The sequence below is a fragment of the Musa acuminata genome, chromosome BXJ1-2, assembly GCF_036884655.1.
Source record: "Musa acuminata AAA Group cultivar baxijiao chromosome BXJ1-2, Cavendish_Baxijiao_AAA, whole genome shotgun sequence".
NCBI lineage: Eukaryota > Viridiplantae > Streptophyta > Magnoliopsida > Zingiberales > Musaceae > Musa > Musa acuminata.
The window spans coordinates 18,200,837-18,224,651 of record NC_088328.1 but is presented as its reverse complement, the minus strand read 5'-3'; the positions used below and the strand labels follow the sequence as shown (position 1 = coordinate 18,224,651).

General features: G+C 39.5%; 4 protein-coding genes across 6 annotated transcripts; 1 reads left to right on the top strand and 3 right to left on the bottom strand.

Annotated features, from left to right (window-relative positions):
• The first annotated feature begins 199 nt into the window (after positions 1-199).
• Positions 200-1,170, top strand: LOC135596433 (probable histone H2A.2). Its single transcript, XM_065088483.1, has 2 exons — positions 200-454; positions 787-1,170. The coding sequence occupies exons 1-2, from the start codon at positions 266-268 to the stop codon at positions 1,003-1,005; spliced, it is 408 nt and encodes a 135-aa protein (XP_064944555.1). The 5' UTR covers positions 200-265; the 3' UTR covers positions 1,006-1,170.
• Positions 1,171-1,593: 423 nt separating this feature from the next.
• Positions 1,594-5,262, bottom strand: LOC135596417 (calmodulin-like). Of its 2 annotated transcripts, XM_065088468.1 has the most exons (3): positions 5,017-5,262; positions 3,157-3,523; positions 1,594-1,909 (listed from the first exon to the last, which is right to left on the bottom strand). In XM_065088468.1, exons 1-3 carry the CDS (start codon positions 5,090-5,092, stop codon positions 1,783-1,785), a joined length of 570 nt encoding a protein of 189 aa, XP_064944540.1. In that variant the 5' UTR covers positions 5,093-5,262; the 3' UTR covers positions 1,594-1,782. The 2 variants fall into 2 exon arrangements, with proteins under 2 accessions (XP_064944540.1, XP_064944544.1); XM_065088472.1 differs by lacking the exon at positions 1,594-1,909 and having other exon boundaries at positions 3,153-3,523; positions 5,017-5,232.
• Positions 5,263-7,605: 2,343 nt separating this feature from the next.
• LOC135596423 (calmodulin-2-like) lies at positions 7,606-11,778 on the bottom strand. 2 transcript variants are annotated; one of them, XM_065088476.1, is made up of 3 exons: positions 11,540-11,778; positions 9,653-10,019; positions 7,606-7,917 (listed from the first exon to the last, which is right to left on the bottom strand). In XM_065088476.1, the coding sequence occupies exons 1-3, from the start codon at positions 11,613-11,615 to the stop codon at positions 7,794-7,796; spliced, it is 567 nt and encodes a 188-aa protein (XP_064944548.1). In that variant the 5' UTR covers positions 11,616-11,778; the 3' UTR covers positions 7,606-7,793. The 2 variants fall into 2 exon arrangements, with proteins under 2 accessions (XP_064944548.1, XP_064944551.1); XM_065088479.1 differs by lacking the exon at positions 7,606-7,917 and having other exon boundaries at positions 9,649-10,019; positions 11,540-11,757.
• An 8,925-nt stretch (positions 11,779-20,703) lies between these two features.
• On the bottom strand, positions 20,704-23,421 carry LOC104000257 (NAD(P)H dehydrogenase (quinone) FQR1). The gene is made up of 4 exons (XM_009422261.3): positions 23,270-23,421; positions 22,277-22,370; positions 21,435-21,697; positions 20,704-21,089 (listed from the first exon to the last, which is right to left on the bottom strand). Exons 1-4 carry the CDS (start codon positions 23,290-23,292, stop codon positions 20,858-20,860), a joined length of 612 nt encoding a protein of 203 aa, XP_009420536.1. The 5' UTR covers positions 23,293-23,421; the 3' UTR covers positions 20,704-20,857.
• Between the last annotated feature and the right edge of the window lie 394 nt (positions 23,422-23,815).

Genomic DNA, 23,815 nt, shown 5'->3' with positions numbered 1-23,815 from the left:
TAAATTAGGAGGACCAATATGTAAATAACCTCATAATCGTTTCCCGTTTCTTCGTGTTACTTAATCAAAAAGATCCATCCGTCCATATGATGCACATCCGACGGATAGGATTCACGATCCGTGTGCTACCTCTGGCTGCCAATCTCCATCTCCCTTCGGGCCTATAAATAGGAAGCGAAGCCCGCCTCCAATCGACAACGTTATCGCTTGCCACGGCCGCGTTTCCTTTCCCACTGATTCCGAAACCCTAAAGGCAATAGTCGCCATGGCCGGGAGGGGGAAGGCGATCGGTTCTGCCGCGGCGAAGAAGTCCGTTTCTAGGAGCAGCAAGGCCGGGCTCCAGTTTCCCGTCGGTAGGATCGCCCGGTTCCTCAAGGCCGGCAAGTACGCCGAGCGCGTCGGCGCCGGCGCCCCTGTCTACCTCGCCGCCGTCCTCGAGTACCTCGCCGCTGAGGTGTGGATTTCCCCCCCTTTTTATCTGTTATTTTCTCTTCTACTTGATTCAGGTGTTTCTATTGATTCGTCGTTGAAATCGATGTTTTCTGTCGTTTCTACTAACTTTAGGGTTAATGTTCTTCGATCTGGTTTTGGTCTTGGTTTTATAGGGCTCCAATTTGGTGTTCTGGAAATCTATTAGTATCTTTTCGTGATTTTGGGTAATTTGTGGATCTAGGTCGTGTTGCTTTGGGGTTATTTCACTGATTTCCTTCTTTTCGACTTTAATTTATTGGTTTTACTGTGGTGTTACTCCTCTCAAGATCTAAATATTATGCTCTTGGTGAATAGGTGTTGGAGCTTGCTGGGAATGCAGCCAGGGACAACAAGAAGACCAGGATTGTCCCCAGGCACATCCAACTTGCGGTGAGGAACGATGAAGAACTTTCCAAGCTATTGGGGGAGGTCACTATTGCCAGCGGTGGTGTGATGCCCAACATCCACAACCTTCTCCTCCCCAAGAAGGCGGGCTCTGGCTCTTCCAAGGCTGCCCCTGGAGAAGATGACTAAAAGCTGCTCTTTTTCTGACTCGCAGATTAGTGTGAGCTTGTAAACTTCTTCAAAGCTCTCTCTTTTAGAATTTTCCCTCCTCCTTGTTCTTATGTAGTTTTAGGTTTGTTGCACTTTTAATTGTTTAGTAGCTCAAGAAATGAGAAGCGAGATTATACCATTGTATCTGTTGGCATTCTTTATAATGCTGTGTGGGTGAATCACAACAGCCTCCATGTAAAAGGAGTCACCAGAATTGATTCCCATTTGTCGGGGGGCACATGTGGGGTTGGGTTAAATCGTAGAAGATGATGCACTGTGTCATGTTGTGGAGGATAAATGCTCTGCAGAGTCCATGTGATGTGGAAGAAGACAGAGTATCTTTGGGTCTGCTCAATTTAAATACGAGGAATATAGCTTGCCGAATGTTCATGTGAATCACAACACACTGGTTTTTGCCCTCACAGATAGAGAGAAATATAGCTTGCCGACTGTGTTATATCAGCATATGTCATCATGGGCTGAAGCAATTGATTTGCGTCGACAACAATATCTTTAGAACTGTGTTATATCTTCGGTTGGAGGTTACTTTATGGATTTTTGAGCTCATTTTACTCGCATGACCACCACATTAATTAGGATTGACCTTATGGAGAGAGGAATAATGCATCTCGACTGTTGCACACATGCCTCAGGCCTAACACTCGGTTGAATACCAAGCAATGATACATACATATAGAACAAAACACCCCCCCCACCCCCCATGATGTCACTCGTTCCACGTCCTACGCAGGTCGATCAGAGGATGGTGCAGCTCGAGCAGAATTGGCCGCACTTTGATGGTGAAGGGCGGTCGTCACCGTGCTTCGACTGACGAGGACTGGTCTCGGCCTTCCTGCTATCATTCCCCTCCTCTTGTCTTCGTCTGCAGAAGATTGCAAATCACAACAATCAGAGCTTTGCTTGCTTTATTTAAATCCTATAGGTTCTTTAAATGATGCCATCTCTCTAATAAATGACAAATAAGATGGATTGCATTATTAACCAGTCTAGTCAAACAGACAACCAACAATCAAAATTTAGAGCTGACAGTAACCATGGTAATATGATCATCTTGCAAGTCACAAGCAGCAAACTTAAGTAAGATCAGAGAATTCAGCACCATTAAGGTAGAAATAGTTTATGGAAGCATTGGTTCCGATCAGCAAAAGTATTGGGCAGTATTATCTACAGACATAAACTAAGTTTGACGTACAAACAAGTGTGTGGTTATGCAGAATATTTAGGCTGCAAATTAATAACCAGCAAAGTATACCCAGGGCAACGGAGTCGAAAAGGCCAACCAAGTCCTAAGATCTGCCACTAGAGCATCTAGTTAGCAAAGATATACTAAGATGAAATGATGAACCCCTAAAGAAACAAAAGAAATGCTTGCATGCAAAAGGCAATAAATCCTTCATCCAACAAGTACTGTAACGATAAAAACAGAAAGCTAAAAGTAATAATGCACATCCTGAGATTTTGAGAACAAGAGCACTTGTGGAGGGTAACGCAAAACATAAGTGAAGTTACTTGATTATTTTCATGTGTTTGATTGGGAAAGAAATGCTACAAGGGGGCTACCTTTGGAGATTTCTTCAAGTTTTAACTAAACCAAGCAGGAAGAACATATTTCCAGTTCCAGAAAAGAATGATATTGTTATGAGTGAATAGAAAAATAAGCATGAAAAAGAAAAAGGCAAAATACATACATTAGATATATTTTTGGTCAATTTGTGGCAAGTCTTAGATAATTCAGGTTTCGCAGCAGTCCGGGTTTTGGATGTGGCCCAAACCAGTTCAAATAGGGATGAAGCAAGCCTTACTTATATTAATATGATTAGGATTGGTTCTAATATCTATTTTGCAAATATATAGCGACAGTCAACTCTGGGATTCAAAACTATGAAAGTAAGAGGTCGGAAATCTTGGCATCCAAAGGTTTCAAAGGGAAAAATCTGAAGCCTGAAGAACAAGAACAGAAAGAACAAATTTTTAGGAAGACGATACAAAGTAAAACAGTCAACAAAACCAAAAAATTGTTGCCTTTTTCTCACAATACTACTTATCTGCCACGAAAAGCCATGAAAGTATTGATTCTTATAAGAAAACCATTTGCAGGAATTTCCTTACTTGGCAATCATGACTTTGACGAACTCCTTATAATCGATTTGGCCATCACTATTGGAATCAGCCTCACGCATCATCTCATTGACCTCCTCATCAGTCAGTTGCTCTCCAAGATTGACCATTACATCGTGAAGCTCAGCAGCAGAAATGAACCCATTCTGATCCTTGTCAAATACCCGAAAGGCCTCCTTAAGCTCCTCCTCTGAGTCAGCATGCATCTTGCGTGCCATCAGGTTAAGGAACTCTGGAAAATCAATCGTTCCACTTTTATCGGCATCCACCTCATTTATCATCTCCTCTAGCTCTGCCTCTGTAGGATTCTGCCCCCGTGTACGCAGCACATTTTCAAGCTCCTTAGTTGTGATGTGACCTAACGATATTTCATCCAGAATATACGATAGGTTTATATATGGTAGTACAATTTGCAACGACGACCAAAAAGTTCTTTTAAAAAAATGCAACATACTCGAGAAGGAAATTGAAGCAAATACTCTAATTTTGAGGAGGGTCACCATATTTCTTTATTAAGAGGAATCAAATGAAGAACATACACTCTACTGTCGAGAAGGTAGCTATAACGAGCATTTTACGATATCCAACAAATGAGAAATACTAACATAATTTTTTGTGCAATGACCGAAAACCTTACAAATCATAGCCTAAACTTGGAAAAAAAATTTAATAGATATTTCATTAAATAAAAGGGACGGAAATTATTTACCTAGGAATTTCCTCACCTAAATCGGTACGAGTATTTACATTGGTAAAACACACCCAAGATTTTATTAACTTAATTTTGTACAAACAAAAGTAGACTCAGATCATATGCTAATAGGGTACAAAATGGAGAGCTTGAGAAAAATATATAGACAATGGAAGAAACTAACCAAAATAATTGAAAATGTATATTACCAGAGTTACAAGGACACCCATCATCCCTATTTTGTGGAAACAAATAGTAGTAATATCAAACCTAAACAAAATTAACAAATAATTTTAACTTGTAACTTAACTGACAAATTTTTTTTTTTTAATGTTTTAAGTTTCTCTACAGACATGAATCTCCTAAACACCTTCCATCACAGTTTTAAGTTCTGGCTAAGTCTGAGCCAAAACCAATGTCAGACTTGACATTAGCTGGATTGGCCAAAACAGAAGAAGTTCCAATCTTATCATCATCAAGTTCAGCGCAAAACTGATGGAAGTAGTGGGTTTCCTCATGCATATTACTCAGCCTTTTGGGCTGATGATGTCCCCACGAAAACCTACTCAAAATCATGAATTTTCTTGAAAATTACATTATTTTCAGAGTCAGTGGGTTCTTAGGCTACTTCCATTGACCTTGAACTTGTAAATATGGATTATATAAGGAGGCCATTGATTTCAGTAATCATTTGGGTGCGAGATCGGAGACCACAACACTTCTTGTCCAGATGTGCTGATGACAAGAACAGACCACAACCACAAGGAATTATTGTACAAAATTTAGGATGGAATTCCAATAAATATCATCTTATCTACGACATTATGATCGGTAGAAGTCATAGCCCACTAGAAAGAATGAAGCTTGCTCAACAGAAGAGATGATGGCGCCCAATCTAATTATATGGTAAAAGGGCAGGAAATTAAAAGATAATTCTTTGAATCCAAAATCCAAACAAAAAGAAAAAGGAGAATGAATTCGTAGCAAAAGTAGAAAAGGAAATCACCAGCGAGCGAGAACCGAGACGACGACCAGGTCAATCAAGCAGAGCAACAAAAACCCTAATTCAATCCTCGAATCGAATCGTAAACGAGAAAGAGAGAGAGGTCGATCGAAGCAAGAGAAGGGGAATGTGGGGGAGGGGGGGCGAGAGGGCCGACCGTTCCCATCCTTGTCGAAGAGGCTGAAGGCCTCCTTGAACTCCGCGATCTGCTCGCGCGTCAGCAGCTCCGCCATCGACGAGGAGTTTGGGTGCCGATCGCGGACGGAGGCTGGCGCGAATTCTTATAGAGGAGGAGAAGGAGGAGGAGGAGGAAGAGGAGGAGGAGGGGAGGGGGGGATGAGGCCGAACCCCCACGAGATTATCTGGAATGCAAAGCCAAGGAGAGCATCCCATGCTCTCCCACTCGCACTCCTCCCCGTCGTCGACAAAGCCGGCTTAAAAATCTCTCTTTTATCATCTGGCCATGATGGCGACGACGATGCACAGTTATTAAAGCATCCACCTCTACTGCTCCTTTGACAGTTTCTTCGTCATTGTTTATGATGTGGACGATAACTTTCTCGCCGTACTATTTATACTTTGTTATTGACCGATTCCCATAATACAAAAGTTTCTCAATATTGTTATTTTTTTTATTTAATAAATAGAAAGTATTTCTCTCTTTTTTTTCTTTCTTTTTTTAGTGTTGCTATTTGTTGTTAACAATCCATTACTTCTTCATATAATCATTAAACAGATAAAAATATAATTATACTAAATACATTTCCTATATTACCAATGACATCTTTATTTTTTCCAGACTCCTCAATTATATTATTTTATATAACTCATTTCGTTTGTCGACCAACCATCCGTAAGAACATTGATTGTTGTGACTATTTTCTTCTCCTCCTTTTGATCTTCTTCTTTACTTGTTTCTTCTCTTCTTCTTCCTCCTCCTTTTCATCATTGTCATCATCTTCCACTTCTCATCTTCTTCCTCCTCTTCTGCAAATAGTAGAGTTGGCAACGATGATGTCAGCAAAAGATTGATGGTAGATAGATAGGTTGGGATTAATGATCAATGACAATGACTTCTTCCTCTTCCGTAGCCAACATGGTCGATGAAAATGATGTCAACGAAAGATTATCGATAGTCGAGAAAGCTAAGGCGATGATTAGCGATAATAGCTTCCTCCCCTTCGACAATCGACAAAATCGATGACAATATTAATAGAAGATTAACGATAAGCGAGCAAGTTGGGACTAACGATTGACGATAATGACTTCCTCCTCTTTTACAAGTAGCAAATTCGATAGTGATGACGTTAGTGGAAGATTCATAACAAGTGGGCAGGTTCAGACCGGCGGCCGACGATAGTAAGTGGTGAGGGCAAGACCATGAGTGATGATCAACGACAATGGACAATACAGAAAGTCAATAACAATAGTGATGAGGGTCATAGGGTACGTGGGCGATGGAGAGAATCCAAGCGGAGAGCCATGGGGAAGAAAAACAACGAAAAAAATAACAAAAATAAAATTAGAAGGGCTATGAATAGTAAATTATTATTAGTATTTTTAAAAAATATTATAAATAGTAAGAGAGGAGTTTTAAATAATAAGTTTATTTTTAAAATGTGATTATGAATAGAAGAAGGAAAAAACTTGTCATTTGAAATCTCCTATTTCTTTGGAGATTTCAAATTGTAGAGCCCATGACTTTGTTGAAGATGATGCCGTGTCTTTTTGCAGACGAAGAAGACAACATCTTTTGGGTTTGCTCAATTTAAATGCAAGGAACTAATTGTGAATGATCCCACAAGACTGTGATGTGTTCTTTGGAAGTCATTTCTTTTTTGTTTGGATCACATTCATGCTGGTTGACAACTGTCTTACTATCTTTCGAGTAGGTGACTATTTTTTTTTTTGATATTAATATTTGCAACTCTATATTTACTATTTATATTCATATTTTTAATTTTTTAATATTTTTTAATTATTTTTTTTATAAATAAATATAAATATTCTTCTTTATTCTTTTTCTTTTTCTTCTTCGTAACGAGCGGTATCAACAACGACGAGCAAGAGGTGACGAGCGACATCGACATCAAGGATAAAAGAAGGGGTCATGAAGAAGAAAAAAAAAAGATAAAATCAATAATATCAAGACTATAGATAGTAAAATAATATTTTATTATTTTAAAAAAGAGATATGAGGGTTTCAATAGTCAAATGGGTCTGTGAATAGTAAAACTCTATCCTTTTTGCATTTTGGTGCTCAATTTACTTATGTGACCACAGTAGTCTGACTCTTTGGAGCTCAAATTGTTTGGTAATGGTTTGCACACATCTCAGAAGTTTTCACATTTTTGGACTGAGTTGAGTGTATGATAATCTTGTTTACAACTTCTCTTAGTATTAATGGAAGAAATGGGTTCAAAGTGAGGCCCCTCAGCATCATGGATAAGACATCAATGTGAGGCCTGGGTGGAGGGGTCCTCAAATAATATATACCATGCAAAATATTCATTTTATTTTTAAAAATTTTAGCATGATTTTTTTTCATGAATAATCATGCAAGATAGAATGAATGATGTTTTAGCATTTGTGGATCATACTACTACTCTAAATACCCCAGTGCATGATATTTCTGCCAATTCAAAGTCAGAGGAAGATGAAATATGTTTGAATTGAGATAAATAAGCTTATTGAAAGTGAACACCAATAACACCTTCAGTACAACAAGAAGGAAGAAGCAGAATCAGATGAAAATATTTGCAAATACATATGATATAAACAATATGGCTTTTATAGTGTGATACAGTAAATATGTCTACTCACAGGGAAGAGGAATTCATTTATGGTACCAAGCAATGTTAAATACATACAGAACATAACACCATGTCACTCACTCATTCCATGTCTCCAGTAAGGATGCCCCACACAGGTCGATTAGAGAACAGTGCAGTTCGAGCAGACTTGGCTGCACTTTGATGGAGGATCGTCGCCGCTGTGCTTCGAGTGACGAGGACTGGTCTCAGCCTTCTTGCTATCACTCCCCTCACCTGGTCTTCGTCTGCAAAAAAAAAAGTCCACATTCCAATCACAATCAGAGCTCTAGTATTGCTTTAATCATATGGATTCTTTAAATGATGCCATCTCTTAAAAATGACAAATAAGATGGTTGCACTATTAACCAATTATATAGACAATAAATAATCAATTTTTTTTTTTTTGCAAAGGGTAAATGATAAAGGTGGAATTCGAGCTTAGAACCTTACGATAAACTATCAAGATCTTTACCAGCTAAGCTAGCTGACACCTTTATAAACAATCAGAAGTTCCCATCATGAAACCTCCCAATTGACCATGTAGTTTCTTTAAGCACAGCCTATAGACTAGTGCACAAGGAAACGATGCAAGAGTTGCAACAGCAAGTTTAAGACGGTAATATTAGCCATGACAATAGAGCAGACAGTAACCAAAGCAACACCAGAGAGTAACATCACTCATCTTGCAAGCCACAAGCAGCCAACTTATGATCAGAGTATTCAGCACCATTAAAACAGAAATAGTTTTTGGAAGCATTGGAATTGTGTGGCTTTAAAATGGGTTCCAATGAACAAAAGTATTGGGCAGTATTGTCTACAAACAAAAACTAAATTTGGCATATGAAGAATTGTTGACCAATGAAGCTTATAGAACCCTAGAAACTGAGTCAAATCGAGCTGGGCCAAGAGGCAGAGGTCTGCTACTTTCATCTATGTTTCAATTTGAGTGGACCTACATTATAGATAAAAGACTCAGCCCTAATGCCAAAGAAGGCAGTATCAAGCAGTTATGCAGAATAATATAGGCTGCAAATTAATAGCCAGCAAAATAAACGCAGAGCATTGGAGTTGAAAAGACAATGGGTTTCCTAGGATCTGCCACAAGAGCATCTAGTTAGCGAAGATACTTAAATGAAATGATGAACACCTAAAGAAACAAAAGAAATGCTTGCATGCAAAAGGCAATAAATCCTTCATCCCACAAGTACAGTCACAATGAAAACAGAAAACTAATCTAACAAATTTAGCTTGCCACATGATGCAATAAGAACTAGTAGTTAGACACAAAGTAATGCAAATCCTGAGATTTTGAGAACAAGAGCACTTGTGGAGTGTAAAGTAAAACATAGGAAGGATCAATGGAAGTTACTTCATTATTTTCACGTGTTTGATTGGGTAGGAAATATTACAAGGCACCCTTTGGAGATTTCTTCAAGTTTCAACTAAACAAAGCTGGAAGAACAGAATGACATTATGACCTATGGTACAGGATATATTCCAAGGCATTTTAATATTACAAGTGAATAGCAAAATAAGCATGAAAAAGAAAAAGCAAATACACACAGCAGATATACTTTTAGTCAATTTGCAACATGAGGACTTAAATAATGCAGGTTTTTGCAGTAGTCCAGGTTTTGGATGTGGCCCAAACCGATATAGATAGGGATGAAGTAAGCCTTACTTATTAATATGATTATGATTGGTTTGGACATTTATTTTGTAAATAAATAGTGAAAGTCGACTCTGAGATTCAAAACTACGAAAAAAAGAGGTCGCAAATCTTGGTATCCAGAGGTTCGAAAGGGAAAAATCTGAAACCTGAAGAATCTTAACAGAAAGAACAAATTTCTAGGAAGCCAGTTCAAAATAAAACAATCACCAAACCAACAAATTGTTGCCTTTTCTCACAATACTACTTATATGAAAAGCCATGAAAGTATTGATTCTTTAGAGAAAAACATTTGCAGGAATTTTCCTTACTTTGCATTCATGACTTTTATGAACTCCTTATAATCGATTTGGCCATCATTATTGGTATCAGCCTCATGCATCATCTCATTAATCTCCTCATCAGTCAGTTTCTCTCCAAGATTGACCAATACATTGCGAAGCTCAACAGCAGAAATGAACCCATTCTGATCCTTGTCAAATACCCGAAAAGCCTCCTTAAGCTCCTCCTCTGAGCCAGCATTCATCTTGTGTGCCATCAGGTTAAGGAACTCTTTAAAATCAATGGTTCCACTCCTATCGGCATCCACCTCATTGATCATATCCTGTAGCTCTGCCTCTGTAGGATTCTGTCCCAGTGTTCGCATCACATTTCCAAGCTCCTTAGTTGTGATGTGACCTAATGACATTTCATCCAGAAGATACAAGAGGTTTATAATTGATAGTGCAATTTGCAACAATGACCAAAAGTTCAAAAAAAAAAAAAATGATGCAACATATTTGAGATGGAAACTTAAGCAAATACTCCAATTTTGAAGAGGGTAACCATATTTTTTTATTAAGAGAAACCAAATGAAGAACATATACTCAGGAAATTTAAGCAAATACTCTAATTTTGAGGAGGGTAACCATATTTCTTTATTAGGAGAAACCAAATGAAGAACATACACTCTATTGTTGAGAAGGTAACTACAATGAGAATTTTATGATATCCAACAAATGAGAAAATACTAACATAATTTTTGTGCAAAGACAAAAAACCTTAAAAATCATAGGCTAAGTGTGGAAAAATTAATAGATATTCAATAAATCAAAAGGATGGGAATGATTTACATAGCAACTTCATCAGCTAAATCGGTACAAGTATTTAGAATAGTAAAACACACCTAACATTTCATTAACTTAGTTTCGTACAAACAAAAGTAGACTCAAATCATATGCTAATACAGTAAAAATAGAGAGCTTGAGAAAAATATGTAGACAATGGAAACTGACCAAAAAAGGTGAAAATGTATATTATAAAAATTACAAGGACAGCCATCCCTATTTTATGGAAACAAATTGTAGGGATATCAAACCTAAACAAAATTCAGAAATATTTTTAACTTCTAACTTAACTGACCAATATTTGTTTAATGTTTGAAGTTCCTCTACTAACATGAATCTCCGAAAGACCTTCCGTCACAGTTTCAAGTTCTGGCTAAGTCTGGGCCAAAACCAATGTCAGCCTTAAAAATAGCTGGATTGGCCAAAAGAGAAGAAGTTCCAATCTTACCATCATTAGTTCAGCGCAAACTGGGAAGAAATGGGTTCCCTCATGCGTATTACTCGCTTTCTAGACTAATGTCCCGACCAAAACATTCAAAATCTTGAATTTTCTTAAAAAATACATTACTTTCAGAGTCAGTAGGTTCTTAAGGTTAATTCCATCGAACCTGAACTTGTAGATATGGATTCAAAGGAGGCCATTTATTTCAGTAATCATTTCGGTGAGAGAACGGCCACCATAAATCTTCTTGTCAAGATATGCTGATGACAAGAACAGACCACAACCACAAGGAATTATTGTACATAATTTAGGATGGAGTTCCAATAAATATCATGGGTACAAGTTATAGCCCGCTAGAAAGCATGAAGCTTGTTGAACAAAAGAGATGATGACGCCCAGTCTAATTATACGGTAAAAGAGCAAGAAATTAAAAGATAATTCTTTAGATCGAAAAACCCAAACAAAAAGAAAAAAAAAAGGAGAAGTTTAAGGCCAATGAATTCCTAGCAAAAGCAGCAAAGGGAATCACCTAGACGACCACGTCAATCAAGCATAGCAGCAAAAACCCTACTTCAATACTCGAAGCGAATCGTAAACGAGAAAAAGAGAGGTCGACAGAAGCAAGAGAAGTGGAATGGGGGAGGGCTGACCGTTCCCGTCCTTGTCGAAGAGGCTGAAGGCCTCCTTGAACTCCGCGATCTGCTCGGGCGCCAGCAGGTCCGCCATCGACGAGGGGTTTTGGTGTCGATCGCCGACGGAGGCTGTCGCGAATTCTTATAGAGGAGGAGGAGGAGAGGGGGGGGGGGGATGAGGCCGAACCCCAACGAGATTATCTGGAAAGCAAAGCCAAGGAGAGCATCCGATGCTTTCCCACTCGCACTCCTTCCCGTCGTCGACAAAGGCCGCTTAAAAATCTCTCTTTTATCACAACTGGCATGATGATGACGATGATTATGATGATGATGATGATATGCACAGTTATCAAAGAAATCCACCTCCGCCGGTCCTTTGACTGATGTTGTTTGTCGCTATGGTTGATGTGGCTGACAACCTTCACATTGTTTCATTTATACTCATTATTGACCAAATACAACACTATTATTTGTTTATTTATTATAGACAAATATATTATTACATCACAATAGGAAATTTGTATGAATACTCGAAGAATGTAATATATTTCGTTATATTAATTTATCATCATATTTAATAAGATTATGAGTAGTTTTATTTTTCTTTGTTTTGCAAAGCACCACATAATGACTCCTTTTTCCAATAATACCAAAATACTCTTTAAATTATAAACATATAGAAAAAATAAGAAAAATAGTATAGATATATTTTTTTTTTGTAAAGCGAGAAAAGTAAAAAAAAAATGAAAAGATTATTTTATGTAAGTAATAAAAAAAATAAAATTTTAAATAAAAAATTTGTATTTCCTCCCAAAGATGGATAAAGAAAATATTCACCTTCAATCAAAGTTCAAAGTTCAGTAGAAAAAAACAAAAAAAATTGAATAATATTTCGATTCATATAAAATATTTTTTAAATGATAAGAACCCCATATTAGTGCATGTCGCCATCACATCAAGCATCTTAAAACATGTTAAGTAAGGTCGAAAGGCTCATAGCATAGATTTTTTATGTAGCATGTTAAATTTCTTTTATATATAGTTTCATGATTCATATAACAAAAATTACAACATAATTTGCATGGACAGAGAATCTTTCCATCCCAAGCAACCCTTTTCTAATGCAAAATTAATGAAACCTTAACATCTTGTGAATACTCGTTACGAACTCTATTATTATTAATCTAACTTTTATCCGTAATATTTCATCAATAGGAAAAGAAATAAAGAAAAATTATATCATTGAGTCTACACAACAAAAACAATAAAGATAATAAGAAGTTGATCATGTTAGGCATGATATTATGAGTGTACGTAACAACTCCTCTAACGTGTTTAAAAATTAACTTCTATTACAATAATTTTGATTATGAAACAATATCAATAAGAAAACAAAAGTTTATTCTTAAATTGATTCTTAATACAACGATAGCTATATTTTGATAAACATATTAGGAAACATACAAATAATAGCTAATGGTGAAAGGTGCAATTAATAACAACATTCTTCCACCTCATCATAAAACTATGTATCAAAATCAATAACCATGAAAATTTTAATATTTTTACCAAACAAATATGTATCTCATAATGTTATCTATGTAGAAATAAAAATAAAAAGTAATTTCATGTTGTAGATAAAACAAAACCCTTACCCACACAATGAATAATTTTCTCATAGAGAGATTTTTTACGATGGGTATCATTTACGACTATTGATTATAATGGTGAAAGGAGATAGTTCACCATTCCAACGATGTTGCCGTCGTAGATGTTAGTCAACAAGCAGCAAAAGGTAGCAGTTGGCGATGATGGCTACCTAGAACTTGCGCTCTATGCTCAGGAAGGCCTCTATAGTTGTTGGCCCTAATGCACTTTCACTTATAGAGATAGGGTACATTGATAATGAGAGGAGAAGAGTAAAGAGGAAGTATAGTCGTCATTGGTCGAAATGGACGAAGAGGAAGTACAATCATCCACGATTAGTGGAGGGAGGGTAGAAAGGAAGCACAACTGATGATGATGAAAGGGAGAGAGGGGCAAAGAGAAAGCGTAACCATTTACGATATATATATATATATATATATATATATATATATATATATATATATATATATATATATATATATATATATATCACAATCAAATCATATTATTTTATCTACATGGCACATTGATTGATTTTTTTTTATTAACTATATACAGTGTTCAGATTAAGTCATTAAAGCATACATTAGATGGTGGAGTTAGAAGAGATATGAATGTTATTGATTTAATTATAGCTTGTTATTGTGGTTGTGTTGTAGTATTCCATTACTGATAAGGTTTAGATGTTGCATTGATGGAGGCAAAGGTAAAAGAGAGATGCACCTGTTTAGGAAGCACAAGGCAGAAGAAGTAGCAATCAAATGGTGTAAGACTTGACATGCTTCATGTGGATGTATCAATCACATCTCCGAATCATAAAAAGGAAAAAGGGATTCTTCCTAATGGAATAATAGGGTAAGACTCATCTTTCCCACCGTGCCAAATGCTGGCTGGCACATGTCCCCTCTGGTCGGTGAGGAACAACAACATGTGCAGTGGTGGCACATGATATGGACCATGGAACCCAAGAAATATTCTTTTGATTAAACATCAATATATGGTCAATAGTATTAGACTCCTCGAATCTCATATATCATTATGATCATATTTCCACTTCCAATGAGAATATCACAGATGATATATGATAAAAGTGCATGTGAGCCATCTACATTATAGGCATGTCTGGTAAAAAGAATATCTCTAACCCTGACATATGAGAGAGAAATGAGATTGTTTCTTCATAGACCATCACCCATATTCATAAAAAGATTAAGAAGAGATTTGTTCACTTGAAAACAGTTTTTTTTTTTTTTTTTGCACAAAGAATCCAGAAAGTGAAATTGTTCTTGTCATCAAAGCTAAGAAGTGAGAACAGAACAGTCAGATAGAAAGAATGGACATCATTGACATATTATTTTTTGAGAAACACTCATTCAGAATTAGATAGAAGCACATTGCTGATATCTTCATGTCATGAAAGTCCAACAGAGTAAAACTTTGCATATCACATAATAGGTTGTATATCCATCTGATGTCAGTCATATTGGATTCCCAGAATTACTTAAAAAGGATAAATAGTATAAATAAAATCTTTAAGAATAATTACTTAAAAAGGATAAATAGTACAATGCAATTATAGGCGAACCTTCCCAGAATTTTCCAGAAATGAGCAAATATAAATGGTAGAGACGCAAAGCATATATTGATTACAATCAGTGATTTCAATAGGCGCTCGGGCGAGGCGAGGAGAGGCCCGAGCGCCTCGCTTCATGTCCGAGCGCTTCGCTTCAAAGAGACATTGCCTGGGTGCTCGCCCAAGCCCGGGCGTCGGGCGTCGGGCGCTTCAGGCGAGCGCCTGGGTTAAACCAGGCGACCGAACCAGATTTTTAGGTCAGGTTGGTCTCCGGTGCTTTAGTTGGTTCAATCAAACCAACTAAATCATCGATATCAGGCTCCCTCTTGCAATTTCCCCGACTTCCCCAACCCTAGCACTCGTGATTTTGCCGCTGAGATTTCTTCTCTACTATCGCTACTCTCTGTTGTCGCTGTCACTATCGCTGCTCGCCGCTACTATCGCTACTCGCTGCTATTGTCACTACTCGCCGCTACTATCGCTGCTCGCCGCTACTGTCGCTACTTGCCGCTGCCACAATCGCTGCTTGCCGATTGCTCGCCGCTGCTGTCGTTGCTCCCGTTGTCGCTCGCCGCTTGCAGCTCCCGCTCCCACTCTTGCTGTTGCTCGCCGGTCCCATTGTCGTCGTCGCTCTGCCACTGACAAACTTCTAAACAGGATGTTTGATGTAATGCTTATGTATATCCGTGTCTTTTGGTATGTTCATGCTTTGCACAGCATATAGAGGGACGACCGAAGGCTTAATAATTCCATTTTAGTTGGGTTGGTGGCCGCTTTAGGCTTGTAAATAAAGGTTGTGTCATGTGGACACTTGTGAGAGATTTACAGTCTATAATGGATCATTTTGACCATTTGTTGTGCAACTGTTCAGAGCTTGTAAAGTATGTTTGTAATTTGCATTGTCTATGAAGTGTTTTCGGAAATGTTTGCTTGTGGATCCTGAGTGAGGCGTTTTCTCTAACCCGTTTTCTCTTTTGTGGGTTCTGAGGGACCATAGGAGGCTTCAGGGAGGCTGACCTTTGCGGACGGACACGCAAGGGTGCCGCACGACTTAGGCAAAACCAGTTAAGTCCGTGACAGATGGTATCAGAGCGGGACAAGCACTCATAGAAACATTTGGCATGCAAATGTGGGGGACCTAACGGGGTTGTGTTGAGGGCAGTCAGTACACGCGTGACTGTTTGAGGGAAAACGAGTATGGAGATGTAGGAAAAAGGAGTCGTTCGGAGGAGCGGGCATCTGAGAGTGACATTTAGAGGAATGGCCAACCCTTCGCATAAGAGGCACCACAATGACAAGCAAGCTGGGAAGAATGCGGAGCGCACAAAGGTTGGGATGGCTGAGTTCGAGCTACGGCTCGACGTTGACAACTATACTTGATGGTGCTCAAGGCAAGCGAGGCGCTTGGTAAAGGATAAGACCACACAAGGTGGAATAAGTTGCTTAGTGACCAAAAGAGTTGTGCAAAACACACAAAGGTGAGGGGAATTGCTAACTCGAAGAATTCGGTACTCATATGCATGGGCTTGTATGCGGACGATGGAATGTTCGCGGCCATCCCAAGGCGACCAAAACTCGGCGCCATGAAGTATTGAAACTTTCTCTTCGGCATGTGAAGGATACGTCTGTAGGAGGCTGAAGTGTGCAGCGAGTTCAGCATGTTGCTAGGCCTTGAGTGGTGCAGCAGGAGTTGTATTGACGTGGAGTCGCAATCTAGCAAGTGCGTTTGTAGAAGGCAGAATAATGCACAGTTTGTTCAGCAAACCGGAGTAGTCCATGGGGATGGTGGTCTCCGAAACGAAGAGAGATGTTGCTCCAACGGGACAGTTATCTAGGAGGGATAGATCCCGGTTTCTCCAGAGGGAGAATCATGTGCAACAGACCGCACATGTTGATGAGGAGTGCCTCAACAAACAATAACTCCACGAAGCTCAATGGACCGAGTAAGCGGCAAAGAGTAGTCGCATGATCTCGCTTGAGAGAATGCATTGGTGGATGCATTGCGAGATCAAGTGGGGGAGCGACCCAAAGCAACACAAATGAAGGCACACTTGGAGTCAATATGGAGATCGGACTTAAGAGGGGGCTGACCCGTGGAATGGTGGGCGCGAGGGCCACCATCAACTCAATGCAAAAACGAGGAGCGGAGCAACTTGGGTGTAACTTGGCGAAATACCCAAGCCGCATGAAGGGAGCCAGCATAGAAGGTGGAACATGGAGTGGAGGCACAGTGCTTTCCTTGGATAGAGGTCAAGGACATGAACTCTTGCAGAGGCAAGAACTCATGTTGTTCCATGGGTCCTTCATTCTGACGGAGCAGGCTCATCTTGTATGGTGCCAATGACGAAGAGAGCTTCTGGGCACATACACCTTATCTCGGAGAAGCATTTGATGGAGGAACTAAGGCGACTCAACTTGCGGAGGCGAAGTTGGGTTCAGAAGGCCTTGGCACGGGGCAAGAGGACGCAGAGGTGGGTGCTTTTGAAGAATACGCCATAGTGTTGCCATTCAAGTTGCCATGAAGGAAGCGGTGCGCAGTGGAGATTGTGTTGGTAGGGGTAGAGGCCCAAGATCCAGACAATGGTGCACTATTTTCAACGAAGTCGGTGGACTTCGGGAGCTACTAGGAGACGGACTGTTCTATAGCAGTGCTTCATCCAGGTGTGACCCAAGAGTGGGTGGATGAAGGTCGATTGCCAAAGGAACGAACAAAATCGAAGGTGGAAGAGACCCTGCGATGTATTGGCAGAGGCCACACATGGAGGGATCACAATTTAAGTTCATCCCACAAGGATCAGAATGCAATAGAGATGTCACCAAGAGGCGACATGGTGCAGAGGAACGTGGTGGAACAGTTTGTGACAATGCGATACACACGGCAGTGAGTCCTGTGAGGGACTAGATCATACGGAGGTATGATCGGGAGCTATTAGAAGCTCCACTTCGGTGAACAACACGATGGCAAGAAGGGCTATGGATTCAAGGAGTGAAGGCCATGGTACCACAGAGGTGGGTCTTCCGTGCGTGCATCGAATTTTGCATCGGATGAAATCCTTGGTCGTCAGCATATGGGGGCTGTGTTCCACCAAGGGAAAAGTTCGAATGCAAATACCAGTGAGTCCCATGGGAGAGACTTGATCATGCAGAGGTATGATCGAAGCAGCTGTCGAGTTGGACTGCTCCAGAGCCCATATTCACTTAAGGGAGCCCGACAAGTTAGAGGACAAGGTTGAGTAAGCGAACGTTGCTACCAAGGAAGCTAAGGAGAACAGAATCGATGTAAACCCTATAACGTGATGGCAGGGGCCATGTATGGGAGTTGCAATATGTATTTCCATCGACCAAAGAGAGCTGCTTGGAGAACATAGAGGTGTTGAAGCAGGGGGTCGAAATGGGCGAGGAAGCGATGATGAGTCCAGAGGAACTTAGCTACCCAAAATCAAGCATAAGTTAGAATGGAGGTGGACTCGGAGGAGTGCCACAGAGTCATATCTACTGATCGTGAAGAAAAGGGATGCAGATGCAAGGCGACGGATAGTAGGGCCATGGGCATGGCAGCGCCATGGTACCGTAGAGGCGGGACTTCCGTAAAAGTCATTGATCCCTTGCTCTCATGGAGGGAGAGCACTTGGTCATGAAAGGGGCCGAAGAGGTAGAGCATGCAAAGACAAACTCCAAGTACCGAGACAAGGCTAAAGGGTAGAGGCCAAGGAACTTCGTAAGACCGGTGTCAACGAGCTTCTCATTAAGATAGCCGAAAGTGAAGGAATTCGGGTCATGCAAGAGTACACGACCAAGGAACGAAGCAGGCAGTACGTGGTGCTGTACCTTTGCTACTCAGTGGAGTAGGTGACCGGGTTGATGGAGAAGATGGTACAATCCTAGAGGCAACCAAAACTATTAGAGAATTACTCCAAGTTGGGGTGAAAACTTCCTGCATTCCAGAAGTTCGATGGCATTGAGAAGGTGAATCATAGTAGCTAACTCAATGCAAGGAGTGCAAACACTTCAAGTGCTTCAGAAGTGTGAGCAAAGAGCAGGCGAAGGTCAGTAACCAGCTCGATGCATGGAGTACAACACTTGAGGAGGCGGGCGAAGTCAAGTAACCATTGCCTTCTCAACTCTTAAGAGAATGGGCGAAACCGAGTATCTCAATTCTCTTATCTATCCAGCAGAGGAGCGCTACACAGGTCCAAAGACCCTTCGAAGATAATGGAAGACAATAGTTGTCAAATCCCCACCAATAGTGATCAGTGCTACTAAGAGTAGATTATCCGCTTCATTTCCCAACAGAATGTCAATCGAAAGCGAAAGTGATGCGAATCTACTTGGAAGTGACAACTAAATGAAAGAAGAGTCGATGGACATTTTGTGGAGGAAGGACCCAAAACTTCGAAAGTTTATGAGGCGATGCTCATTAAAGCTCCAACAAGCATTCACCTAGTTCAAGCAGCATATGGTATTTGAGAGACTGGCACATAGTAAGGATGGTCTTTGCCTTCATCTGGAGGATCCGCAGGAACCAACAAGGATTAACACAACTCAGCCAACCCCACACTAGAGTTAGAGTCATTGGCGAGTTGAAGTAGCATGGCGGATTAAAGGTTCGACTACTCTAAAACAACAACGGAGAGCAGCTGGGAGCCAAGAGGCGCATTGCAGCTGGAGCAGAAGATTGAAGACTCAGCAAAGGCGAGGAGTTGCAGTGTCGGCAAAGGCTTCGATGAGGACGTCGAAGGAATAAGTGGGGGAGAATGTCACAGACAAACTTCTAAACATGATGTTTGATGTAATGCTTCTGTATGTCCGTGTCTTTTTGTATGTTCATGCTTTGCACAGCATGTAGAGGGACGACTGAAGGCTTAATAGTCTCATTTTAGTTGGGTTGGTGGCCGCTTTAGGCTTATAAATAAAGGTTGTGTCATATGGACATTTGTGAGAGATTTTCGATCTGTAATGAACCATTTTGACCCTTTGTTATGCAACTATTCAGAGCTTGTAAAGTCTGTTTGTAATTTGCATTGTCTGTGAAGTGTTTTCAGAAATGTTTGCTTGTGGATTCCGAGTGAGGCATTTTATCTAACCTGTTTTCTCTTTTGTGGGTCCTGAGGGACCATGGGAGGCTGACCTTTGTGGACGGACACGCAAGGATGCCGTACGACTTAGGCAAAACCAGCTAAGTTCGTGACAGTTCGTCGTTGCCACAATCACTGCTCGTCATTGCTGTCGTCGCTCGTTGTCGCTATCGCCACTCCCGTTGTCGCTATCGCCACTCCCGTTGTCGCTCGCAGCTCCCGCTCCCACTCCCGCTATCGCTCGTTGCTCCTACTGTCGCTGCCACTCGCCACTCCCACTACGGCTATCGTCTGCTACCGCTACCGTTGCCTCAGCAGCCTTTGTCTTCTCACACTCTTTTTTCTATATTGTTAACAGTATATTAACATTATAATACTAACTATATATTAATAATAGTATTTTTATTTATTAGATTAATAATATATTATTTTAATTTTAATATTATTAATGTTTATTTATTTAATAATATATTTTTTTATTTAAAAAATAAAAATATACTATTATGATTTATTTATTTATTATAATTTTATATTTTTTTAATTTAATAATATATTTTTTATTTAAATAATTATATTTATTAATTATATTATATATTTTTATATTTTAATGCCTCGCTTCACTCGGGCAAATGCCTAGCGCCTTGGGTGTTTTTGGATCTTAGTACCTTTTGGCGCCCAGTGCTTTTTAAATCACTGATTATAGAAGACAGGAATGCAATGTGAAATTACAAAGATGCATTGGTGGGCATAAGTCCTCAAATGTCAAGCAATCAAAGGGATGTATTTCTCCTAAGTTTTTGATGTAGATTATTGAGTATGTTAAATCAAAAGTGACATCAAAGATGCAATAACCATATTCATATCAAAACGTTAAAAAGGCAGCATCAGATACTAAGTCAAGCAATCATATACCAAACTTATAAAAGAACTGTTGTACCAGAAATAACATATTTGTAAAGTTCAATGAAAGTTTAACAGCCAACAAATACCAGGATATTAATCCTCAATCCAATGATAGTACTATGTGGAGACACAGGATCATCAAGAGGAACTCTTGAGCTTCTTGGCAATGCTGGCAAAGTACTTTCCCTGGTGGAAAGCCTGTTCCAGCTCAAGCTCGGATGGGAATCTTGAACCATCTCCAGCAAATGTGCCTGCACCATATGGGCTGCCACCCTTCACCTTCTCCATCTCAAACATTCCTGCCCCAAAGGTGTAGCCAATTGGGACAAAGATCATTCCATGATGGGCCAGCTGAGTTATGGCTGTCAAACTTAGGAGAAAATGGAAATGGTAGAAGAAATATGGTCAGTAAAAAGTTTCAAGAACTATATATTTTAAATGTTAGGAAGTAGCCAATTTATTAGCAATCCATAGGAGAAAGAAATGAATATAATAAACATTGTTCTACTGCACAACTTTTCCCAACACCTTGCAGGAAAAACACATTTGATATTATTTTAATTACACATTCATTATCTTGATGCAAAAGTTGCTCAACCACGGCCTATATGAGATAATTATTATGGTTTTAGATTTAGATAGTGACAATGAAGTGCAACAAAGACATCAGGATTCTTATAGTTATGATGCGAATTACTAGGGGTAAAAAGCTTACGGAGTAGTCTCTTGACCACCGCCTTGGGATCCAGTGCTGAAGAAGAGTCCAGCAGGTTTGCCAGCTAGAGCCTGTGTTCTCCAAAGACCTCCAGTTGCATCAAGAAAAGCTTTAAACTGTGCAGCCATCATGCCAAACCTTGTTGGGAAACCAAAGAGAATCCCATCTGCCTCGGCAAGATCATTCGGTGTAATGATTGGTGCATCGCTCTTAGGAGGTGCTCCCATCTTAACAAGAACTTCTTCAGGAAGAGTCTCAGGAACCTGTTCAACCAAAATAGCTTAATAATTCTGTCTATATATTTATAAGACAAAAACTCCAGCAACTTGACTACGATAGGTCCTAGCAGCTTTGGCCGATACTAGTTCCCAGAAGCTTAAGTTCTTCTATAACAAACAACTCGTTCCATGACTTACAACTCAATGCAAAAATTTCCACAATGAATTTAGTGCTTAATTAGGAAAACTAAATCAGAAATTGGAACATGAAAACAGGCAACATATATTAGACAAAAGAAGACATGAAAAGAAAACAGATACAATTAGTGAAAAAGGAGACCAGTTGACAATTAATCTGATAGCATATGAATATAAAATTGTTATCCAGATAACAAAAGGATATTGTAAGGAACACCATCTATAGATATAGTTGATTCTGGTCAAAAAAAATCAAGTGGAAGACAATAAGTTTATTGCCCATACAACCCTTGATTTTCAAAGAGAAATGGTTAAAGATGATGAATTTTAGGAGACATCGCCTACTTTTTCTTTATTACTGTGCCAATGTTGTCATCCTTAAACATTAGGAAGTGTGCTGAAATTAATAGTATGACAAGCTTTTACCTGCCAAAGTTTCACTTCAACTCCTTCAACAGATGAAGAACCTTTCTTAATTTCTTCTGCTAGCTTTGCAACATGCCCATACATGGAATAATACCTTCAGAAAATGATCATGTTGTCCGTTAGCAGCTCATAGAAAAATAATGTACAAAAACATAATGGTAAAAAAAACATATCAAGCAAATAAAATGTTCTTTTCTGATAATATTATTTCATATATCTCCTGAACAAAAACATGAGATAGCAGCTTGATAATTACATGCATAGCTACACTGCATTTAGATATGAAATAATCAGCTATTTAATAGTGGGATATGGTGAATCAACTCTAAAATATGTAAATGCAGATCAGATAAATAAGTTTAAATAATATGACTCGTTCTTAAAAGCCTACAGATTGATGTAAGAACTGTAACGGTATACTAATCTACACATTAATTTGTCGAAATGTTAAGAATACCTTTAGACAATATACATCATATGTTGGACAAATTCCCTATCGAGTATTAGGTAAAAGAAACGGCATAAACTCTAAGACTCTACAGCCAATCAGGAATCTCAAGAGTTGACAAGCTTTGCACTGTTTGATTTGTGTTTTCGCTGGTTGAAATAAAATACAACCCAGACTAAGGTTTTGTAAGGTCAAAAGAGAAAAATTTTCGCTGCAATCCAGTAAGAAGCACCAACGATTATCTACAACATTCCAGGAATTCAATTGTCCCTTCCAAAGAAACCCTCGATCCAAACGTTTCATACAAACATCTTTGCCGAGGATGCCACTAGATCAATACATTACAACCGTTCCTAACACGAGATCCGATCAAAAACAGACTCAAGAGGATATATCACCGCGATTCATGGAAGGAATTCACCAAAAAGCCCCCAAATTGATAAAACCTCACAAAATTCGAACAGTGACACGCAAAAGATTGGGCATCAAGAAGATGAATCCGATTAACGAACGGAAGCCGACGGTGAGCGGGTGTAAATGCTTACACGATGTAAATCTTGGTCGCCATTGACGGAGGAGTACGAGCTCCGCGGAGAGCAAAACGACAGAGGGAGAGAAACGTAAAAGAGCGATCTTTTCTTCCGATTACCTCCGGAGTGGAAATGGAAAGGGGCAGAGGATGGGAGAGCCACTTATAGTCAACAGTTAACGGAGCCAGCTAAGTTTGCCACCTGTTCCGTAATAAGTCTTCTCCTCGATCCTCTCCTAATTAAGTGATTAATTAGCTCGTTAATCATGTCTTAAAGTTATGCCCATAATCTCTACTGTCGTCATCTTCGACGTAGGTACGCCATCATACGCTGATACGACCAAACCGTAATGATTCGTGCCAACCGGAATCATACGATGAGACGCTGAGACGCCATCATATCAGCCGTTGGATTGCCCCACCGGCATCGCGGACAATAAACCTGTCAGGAGACGTGGCGTACGACCACAGCTTCGTGTTAATCTACTGTAGTACGATGCCAACCGTTGGATTGTCCTTCAGATCGCTGACCGATGAACCTTGCCGGAAATGACGGCCAGGT